The sequence below is a fragment of the Schistocerca piceifrons genome, chromosome 1 (assembly GCF_021461385.2).
Source record: "Schistocerca piceifrons isolate TAMUIC-IGC-003096 chromosome 1, iqSchPice1.1, whole genome shotgun sequence".
Classification (NCBI taxonomy): domain Eukaryota; kingdom Metazoa; phylum Arthropoda; class Insecta; order Orthoptera; family Acrididae; genus Schistocerca; species Schistocerca piceifrons.
Genome location: NC_060138.1, coordinates 340,679,436 through 340,688,869, shown reverse-complemented (window position 1 = coordinate 340,688,869; position 9,434 = coordinate 340,679,436). Strand labels below are relative to the sequence as shown.

The following is a 9,434-nucleotide window of genomic DNA, read 5'->3' as shown; positions in this document are numbered from 1 at the left end:
GATGAGCTGAGTAGTTATCAATCCCCCGCCCTTCTCCACTACTGACCCCTCCAACATGATCCCGGCACCTGAACCAGTGTAGGAACCAGCCATCTCCAATTGAATAAATATGAGGACACTGATAATATCTTGGCAAATTATTGTATGTCTGAAATTTTTGAAATATCACAAAATCTAGACAATGACAGCTTGATGGAAATCAGAGTTTATCACCACCCAACAAGAATGCTGTGTAAAAGTCCTTTAATGGATCATCAGGCAGAGGTCTCCTCTGAAGCTTTTGCAGTTGCATACTTTCATTGCAGTATGTTCATTGTATAATGCAACTTCCTGGTAACGGGAAGCCAGTTTTTGTTCAACAGTAAGTTGTCACTGAAGAGAACTTGTCTTCTAACAGTCGACAGATGCCTACTGTGAAACTTCCCACTATACAGAAGGAATCTAGATTCATTTTTTAACCACCTAATAGATTTAATGGTTTGGAAATGTTTCATGAACAGATCTGGGAGAGGAGCAGCTTGACCTTTACTTGGCTTTGACAATTTGATTCCAGCAGTAACTTTTCTAATTCCTCCACAAGATGGAAGGATATTGACTGATAATATTTTCAAAGACTATATTCGTACTGAAAAAAATGGAATGTTTATCCCATTGTTTATATACTATCTAAACATTACGTACAACTTATGAAAATTAGCAATGGAGGACTATACAGCAGTGAGGAGACATTACTATGCAATACAGCATGACTCGGTGATACCAGAATATAATATTTTAGAAGTAAGCCAAGATGCAAAACTGAATCCAACATGTACAGAAAGAAATTCTAACGTAAAATTTACTGTATTTCAGTAACAATCTGTGTCAATATTATGCAGGAGCTTTCCTAAAGAAAATGTACAGAAATTCAATAAAAAGAACAAACCACTGGTAACTAAAGGTAGTAAAATATACTGCAAATGAAAAAAAAAGGTGTATGCAATATGTAAGGATCCTTAGTAAGTTATTAAAAGGTCCAAAAATGTAATTATCATGACAGAAATCAATAATGCTGACATGAGAATTTATAGTGTGTATAGAGTATTGCAAAATGAGAAAAAGAGTAAAACAGACATTACACAAGAATTAATGTGGCATAATTCATAAGCTGCAGGTAATTTAAATAATTTTTTTTCTAAATGTAGCAGCAAACGTATGTTTAAATTGTTAAGTTAACAACCAACGGAATATAATGAAGAAAGGAATCCACCAATTATTCCATCAGTACTAAGTCAGTCAATATCACAATGCATATGGCAGTATAAAATAAAATCTAAAATTTGTCAATCAAAATATGCAGATTTCATAGAAGATTACTGTATAAGCAAAGGCCAAAGATATTTAAATAAATTAGAAGTTTAGTAAAGGATTTTTTAAACTATAACCAAACTTTATTGAAGTTCTGTCATATAAGTAGTACAAAATAAACATCTATATAAACAATGTGATGCATAAGCTCAAACAAGTTCAACAGATAAAAGTATGCAAGCACTCAACAGCTTTCAAACAGTAACTTTTGTTGTGAAGGCACATACTGCAGACTACTAAAAATGTCATGTTTTATCACAAAATTATTGTATACAATGTCTCTCCTCAATGGCAGCAAAAAATTTTTATTTCAATAGCATTTGCACTGGCTAAGCGGCACAGATATAATAAGGCAAAATCTCAGTTACAATAAAATATTGGCTATATGCCCCTCATTATATGTAGCAATGATTTGCTCAACAATATATAACAAATATAACTTTCAACAAATGTCTTAATGATTATTGTTCCTTTCCCCCTCTTTTGTCATCTTTTTTTCTTGTTATTACAGAGTGAGTTACTCACAGTATGCATACAGAGAGGGCATTTCACAATCCGAAGTCACTGATGCATTATTCAAAATGACTCACTGAGTTTTGGGAGCCCTGCATTAATTTGGCTCTCAATTCCACATTCATTGCTTCCTCTCTTGATCCGGAAAAATCCACCATCACCCCAATCAGAGTTCCAGGAATTTGCAACAAGCCAGTATGGAGTGTCATCTAGCACACCCCAACCTATGATCTTGATTGCATGGCCGCCAAGAGCAACACCAGAAACATGTTGATAAACACCTATGAAAAAAAAAATTAATATTAGGGAACAGCAAACACCTCTGCAATAATTACAAACACTACCTAAATATTAAACAAAAAAACCCTCCAACAAAACTATATCTTTTCTTTCTCAATGAATTGAAAAATCTAGTTTTTTCAAAGTGTTAAGATGCTGAAACCTAAGTCAGTCTGAAAAAGGTTTCATATTTATAATGCAAAATTAACTATTTTTCAGCTGCTCCCCTTTCTGCCCATTTCAATTCTTAAGTAGTAGTGCAGAAGTTGCAGGGAACCGCATTCACCAAAGGGTGAGTGGCTGGTTGTAACACTGGCTAGTTTTAACATGTTCATGTCACTTGAAGTGAAAAGTCAATGGGGAAGCTGGTTGTCTGGTCTCACCCATTCGTCCTGTGATTGGACAGGTTGCAGCTCCTTCAGCTGGGTCCAACCAGGCATACAGGTGGGAAGGGTTTACTAGTTATCAGGAGCTCTAATGCTAGGTGTGTTATGGAGTCCCTTCGGGAAATAGCGTCCAGGGTTGAAAAGAAAGTCACTGCACACTTTGTATGTCTGCCTGGGCAGCTCATCCAGACATGGTGGAGGCCCAACCTGTGGTCATCAAGCATGCAGGGTGCAGTCTTCTGCAAGTTGTGGCACATGACAACATTAATGACATCTGAGGCCATCCTCAGATCGTACAGGGGATTTGGCTGAAGACTGCTAACATCATTCATTCAAAGGGTGCAAGCAGACCCCACAATTTCCAGAATCATTTCTAGAGTTTATTTGGGTCCTTCGGAGCCAAGTGGAGGGTCTCAACCAAATGATCACCTGCTTCTTTGACGATATTGGCTGCATTAAGGGGCGGAGAATTTTAGGATTCCCCATGAAAGGTGACTGAGCAAACTCACACTGTGTACAAGGTAATGACACTACTGTCAAAATTTTAACAGTAAATTGTCAAAAGTATCCGTAACAATGTTCCTGAATTTACTGACTTATAGTAAATTAGTTGTGCTCGAATAATTCTCAGAATCGAGATCTTGCTGAAATCTGAAGTAAGAAGTTCAGAAATATATAGCAAGGCATAGCATATTTATTGAAAGGACAGACTGGATGCCATGGAGGGGGTGTGTTCATTAGTGTCAACAAAAATACTGTGTCCATTGAGGACGTAATTGAGTCTATCTGTTAAGTTATCTTGACACAAATAGCAGGCCTAGGTGAACTAAATATAATTACTGGATGTTTTTACCGACTGCCCAATTTCGTTGTAACAATTGTGGAATTATTCAAAGAAAGTCTATGTGCAACAGTGCAGAAATACTCAGATGACACTTTTGTGAAGCATTTCTGAACATGTTTTCTGAAAAGTGTCTTTAACAACTAGTTAAGACAACCCCATCCAATCGAAATATTTCAGCTCTTGTAGCTACAAAAAGACCTGACCTTATAAACAGTGTCAGTATAGAGACAGGGATTAAGTGATTATAATGTCTTTGTGACAATAGTTATCAAAGTTAATAGATTCATCAAGAAAGGTAGGAGAGTATGTTAGAATGAGCAGATGAACAGTTAGTAGCATCCCACTTAGACAATGAATGGACGCTATATGTTACATAGATATGCAGTAATTATGGGCAAAGTATAACAGATTGTAAATTGCGCCACAGATATACCAAGTATATGGATTAAAGATGGAAAAAGACTCACCAAGGTTAAATAATAAGGTTCATAAATTCTTTGCAAATGATCTTGCTGGGAACACGAGAAAATTCAGGTCAGATGTCGTATGTAAAATCTCTAAATAGACCAATGGTTTCTACCAGTCACTTGATCAGTCTCTTGTGGCAAGAGAAGACAGCAAATGAAAGCTGAAGAAAAATCATTCATGCAGGAGGACCATACATACATACTGTCGTTTGACCACTGCACAGGTTCCCCTATGGAGCACACAGTAATAGACATCCCTGATGTAGAGAAGCAACTGGAAGAGTTGAAAGCAAATTAGTCACCACGTCCAGATGGAAAACCAGTTTAATTTTACAGAGAGAACACTGCAGCATTGGCTCCTTACTTAGCTTTCATTTATTGTGAATATCTCACCCAGTGCAAAGTCTCAAGAGACTGGAAGTGCTAGTGACTCCCGTATAAAAGAAGGGTAAAAGAATGGACCCACATAACTACAGGCCAATGTTGTTCACATTGGTTTGCTGCACAATTCTTGAACATACTCTTGAGTTTAGACATAATCAATCAATGGAAAAATACTATCAGAATACAAAAATGTGAATATTTCCTTTTTTATTTAAAAGACTGACTTCAACCTGATCCCCTAACAGTAACGAACTCACACCAATTCGTGCATCACTAAAAGTCACTCGTACCTATCCATTCCCAGTTGCCCTTTCTCATTGTCATTCTCTCTGTGTCTCCCTGCCATTGTCTTCTGTATCACAGTCACAGTCACAGTCCCCTTCGCCCTGTCCTACCACCACAGTTTCTTCTCACAGTCACTGTCTCCCTCTTGCTATCTCTTACTGCTAACATGTCATTCCTTCCTATTGCTGATGTCTTTTCTCAATGTCTCTGTCTCTCTCTTCCTTGTTGTCACTGTCGCATACTCTGTCACCCACTTCCACTTTCACTTTCTCTCTGGGAAAAGAATAGGAAAGGAAATCTCTAGTAGTGGTACAAGATACCCTCTGCTATGCACCATATGGTGGCTTAGAAAACTTAGATGTAGATCAATAAAAGTTGTGTGGTAACTTCTATTTCTTCATTATATAATAAGGTTGGCAGAACTGGTCACAGCTTTGTTGTGTTGAGGCATATGTGCTGTTCTTAAACTGCAACAATTCTATGTAATGCATCCATACTCAATTGACCCCCCCCCCCTCCCCCCTCCCCCCCCCATCTCTCTCTCTCTCTCTCTCCCACACACACACACACACACACACACACACACACACCATAAGGTAGCAGAAGCAGTACAGAGGAATAGAGATGAAGAAAGCATAAATCACTACATTATTGAAATGGAACAGAATCCAGGAAAAACTACAAGGATAGAAAATTAAATGTTGTAACAAAACTAATATTAACACCCAAAAGCAATATTATTCTCCCAGCAGCTATTTTTCAAAAGTGATACTTGTTAGTGAAAGGTTTATGTGACAACTCAATTTGCACTACTGGGGATGACATTCATAAAAAAGATAATTTGGACAGATTTCATGTTGCAGCTTAGCATTTTTTTCCCCATCACCTGCCAGATATTGCATCAATGAAAATCACAGAACAGTGGAAATTCACTTTCATACAAGCTAAATGACTCAAGATGAAAACAGAGTGCTTACGATAGAAGTGTGGTAATAGTCCTTTCCTGTGGGAAGAAAAATTCAGTTTAAGAAATTACATAATTATACAGAGAGAATGTTCCACAGGTACTTTACTTCATGAGGCAAAATTCCAGTACAGTTGATACGTTTAAAAAATACTGTTCAACAAATTCCTTCCCTGTTATTATTGTTAAAATTCATATAATATTTTTTCCTTGCTGCTCTTTCTGTCAACAGAATACTGAGAACAGCCTGACTATTACATCTCTTTCACCTGATAATATACATATTACAGTTCTCTTCACTTTCTTTTCCAATTCCCACCTCAAACCCTACCAAAACCTTTGCCTCATTATCATACCACTGATAATTTTTTCCACTTAGTGTCAGGCCAATATATTCACACAAATGTTCGTTATATGCAATTATATACAACACGTACCTGATTTATAGTGTACAAAGTCTTCATATACTGTAAATGCACCTTCAACAGGGCCATTTTTCATAATTTCAGCCTGTATCTGTTTGCTGCTGCCTTCAACAGAATATGCAGATTCACCTGTAATGTAAAATGTAGTTGCTGCAATATTTTTTTTAATACGATGATAACATTAATTAAAAAAATCCAACTTGGGTGAGCCACAATGACCTTTGTTGCTGAGAACCTTAAATAAGTTAAGTCTACATGCTAAATTTTATTTTTACTGTCTCACTTTAACACTGACTTATGCAAATATTGTATGTCAGATACAATCATTTTTGTTCCATGACCAATAGCAACTAAATACAGCAGAGCACAACAATGAAGGCTTTTGTCACTTTTTTGAAAAGTATTACATAGCTGACATGTCTACCGCTAGTAGTGTCAAGAAATCAGAACCTAGTCTTTCCCAAAGTATTTGGAGTTACCTTTGTTTTATGTGGCATAGTTCATACATGCACACAAGTGATAGTAAATCATTCTTGAATGAGGTATTACCTCCACAAAGGTCACCAGACAGGCACATACTGTTAACCTGTTATAAATGTGCAATTAAATCTGACAAGTGCCTGTAAAATGGCTATGAAGATCAAGTGAGTTATGCGAAGTGGAACTGCAAGGACACTTGAATAATTTTTCGATGCTGTCCCAAGGGATTATCTTCTAGGGCAGGGCTTCCCAACATGTGGTCCGCGGACCCCTTAGGGGTTCGCCGGCTCTTTCTAGGTGGTCCGCCGCCACCTTTCACCAAATCGTGTAAAATAATGAGTAAAATTATTGAATAAAAATGTGAAAATCAAATTCATCACTTTTTCGTGTGAAAAACATGTGTACTCTTACTTCAGGTCGTATTCCCAAGCAGCCTTTGCGGTTCCCAAGTGAGAACGCATACACAGTTTAGTGCCGGAGTATGCAGCTTCTCTGATCGACTGTTTCACAACAATACGGGGGTCATCTGTGCGCCGGCTCATGGTGCTAGATGCGCTGAAACCTTTTACGCATGAGCCGTGCGAGCTTTGTCGATCAATCACAACACTCGCTGTGGCCCCAGGCATAATTAAATGTTAAACTTGCTTTGTCAGTGCGCTGCCTATTTCATAAGTCGATTTTTGACTTTCAAGTTGTTTTCATTCATCTCTAAACCAAAGACTATTGATACTTCGGTGGGGGGAGGGGGGGTCATTGGGAACATGGCACTGGCATTAAGAAGCTTTCAGTTCCCATGGCTTTCGCTCTGAAATTTAAAGTTACTGTGCTCTTGACTGACTAGGGGTCCGCCATAGATTTTCGACTGACGAAGGGGTCCGTCAGCTGAAAAGGTTGGGAAGCCCTGTTCTAGGGCATGCAGCTAAGGTCAAAAAAGTTTTCTGCAGAAATGCACATTAAGAACACTGTGTAAAGTTGAAAACCAAACACATTCCGGAAGTATCTTCAGGGACTTTAGGATTCTAACACTTGAGTTCAAATGCATTCACTCTCTAACAGTATTTTTAATTGACAAGAGTAGATTTAGAATCAAATATGCAAGTCACAGTCACAACAGAAATAAAAATAATTTTCCTATTATAAATCGTTTTAGGATTCAGAATGCTCATTTATATTCTAGTGCAAAAGTGTCAAGGTTAGTGATAGACATGAGGAAGGAAGCTAGAAATTACAGAAATCAAAGAAGAAGGGGGGGGACTATCCTTTAACTATAGAGGACTGGTGCGTTACACACAGAAGCATATAACAGTCTTTCAAGCTCTTGCTCTTTCTACTAAGAGTACACACATTCACACATGCAAAACGAAAACATATATGGTTGCGGTAGCAGCAAGACTGCTTATTGAAATAAGCTGCCTTGGTAGATGAGGGAGTCTGAGGCTGCACAACAAGATGAAAGGAGTTCAGAGGGTACAGCATATGAGGGATAGAGTGAAGGAGAGGTGGGGATGCAGGGGAGGGGAAGAAAGGAGAAGAAGATGGTGGTTGTTGTTGTTGTTGGTGTGTGTGTGTGTGTGTGTGTGTGTGTGTGTGTGTGTGTGTGAGAGAGAGAGAGAGAGAGAGAGAGAGAGAGAGAGAGAGAGAGAGAGAGAGAGAGATATGATTATCCACACTGTGGGAGAGGGGTGTGTGGGGGGAGGGAGGAGGAGGGGGGGGAGGAGGAGGAGGAGGAGAGTGATGGGAGAAGGCAATACACATTATGAATGGGGAAAGGTTGGTGTGGACAGAAGAGAGGTGGGAGAAGTTTTAGGGGCATGTGTAGTAGCAGAATCAAGAATTCTCTTCTGATACTTTTTGGATCCACTCTGTTCAACTCTAGGTATTCTGAAAGATGAGAAGATTGTGGAAATGTTTTGGGTACATAATATTACTTCCTCGTTGAAGAAAGAAAGACTGATATCACTGGTCCAGTGGTCTATCCAACATCTAAGACATACATGCTCAGAGTTTTCTTTGCCTCTATTCTGCAAGTTCTGAAATTTCTGAAGGAGTTCTTTTCTTTTGACACTCTTCTCTAAAAAATTAAATAAATTAACAAGGATATTTCCCACTTTAAGTGGTAATCTTCCAGCACATTCTTCAGCTATTAAATCAGTCAGGTGGCAAATGCAACCTATGATGGCAATAACTGACTGAACTTACTTCAGAACAGCTGAAACCCCATTTTTGTGACCTATCATAACAGGAGCACTGTTTGAGCAGAAAGCCACACAATTTTCAGTTGATGGGCTTATGTTACAAGAATTCAAACACTGGTATGGATAGCACAGTGCTCGCTACTTTTTCCTGTGGAATATCATAGAATGTAACAACAACATGATACAACTTGGCATTCGTATCATTGCTTCCACCCGTTGCCAAAGAAAATGGTCCATTCTGAAGACACTTAACTTCAGATGATACATTTTCCCCATTTTATTTACACTGCATGCTTTTTCTGTGTGAGCACAGTTATATTTCTTTGCAACTTATGATGTGGGAATCATCATCTCAAAGCACCAGCTTCATCGGCTGTGCTTAAGAGCACAATGTGTCACCAAAAAGGGTGAAAATAAACCCTCAGCCCTAATTACATCACTGTCAATGTTTTCAGACTTGGCAAAAAAGGCGTTTATTTATTGTTACCTTCCTTCGATTTAACATAAGTTCACGTGATTACTTACATCGTTTCTTATGCCATGTGCAATATTAAAATCGCACCCGCATACCGCGATATTAATCCTACAATGGGAATGTAGTGTATGAAAATGTCCAAGATCAAGTATTTTGATATGTATTGAAACACCAAAAGGGACGTGGATCACTGAATGTCATAAAATTACAATAAACACTCAAGACAGTCAAACACTTGATTGAAATATGTCAAAGCACACAAAAGTCTTAAGCCATTAAATGAACATGACAACAACCTCGTGAACAAAGAATACGCACACGGAACAAATGTAATTAGTCCATATGTGGTCAAACAATATGGGTTAAATCACAACAAGTGAATGGAGTGGA

At 38.2% G+C, this 9,434-nt stretch overlaps 1 protein-coding gene across 1 annotated transcript in view; it reads right to left on the bottom strand.

Moving 5' to 3' along the window:
• Positions 1-1,408: 1,408 nt before the first annotated feature.
• The window catches only part of LOC124783620 (cathepsin B), a 46,310-nt gene continuing 38,284 nt past the window's right edge, over positions 1,409-9,434 (bottom strand). The window contains exons 5-6 of the mRNA XM_047254036.1: positions 5,907-6,023; positions 1,409-2,141 (exon numbers count right to left, since the gene is read on the bottom strand). Of these exons, the coding sequence (XP_047109992.1) occupies positions 1,924-2,141; positions 5,907-6,023 (335 nt within the window). The 3' untranslated portion in view covers positions 1,409-1,923. The remainder of the gene's footprint in view (positions 2,142-5,906; positions 6,024-9,434) is intronic.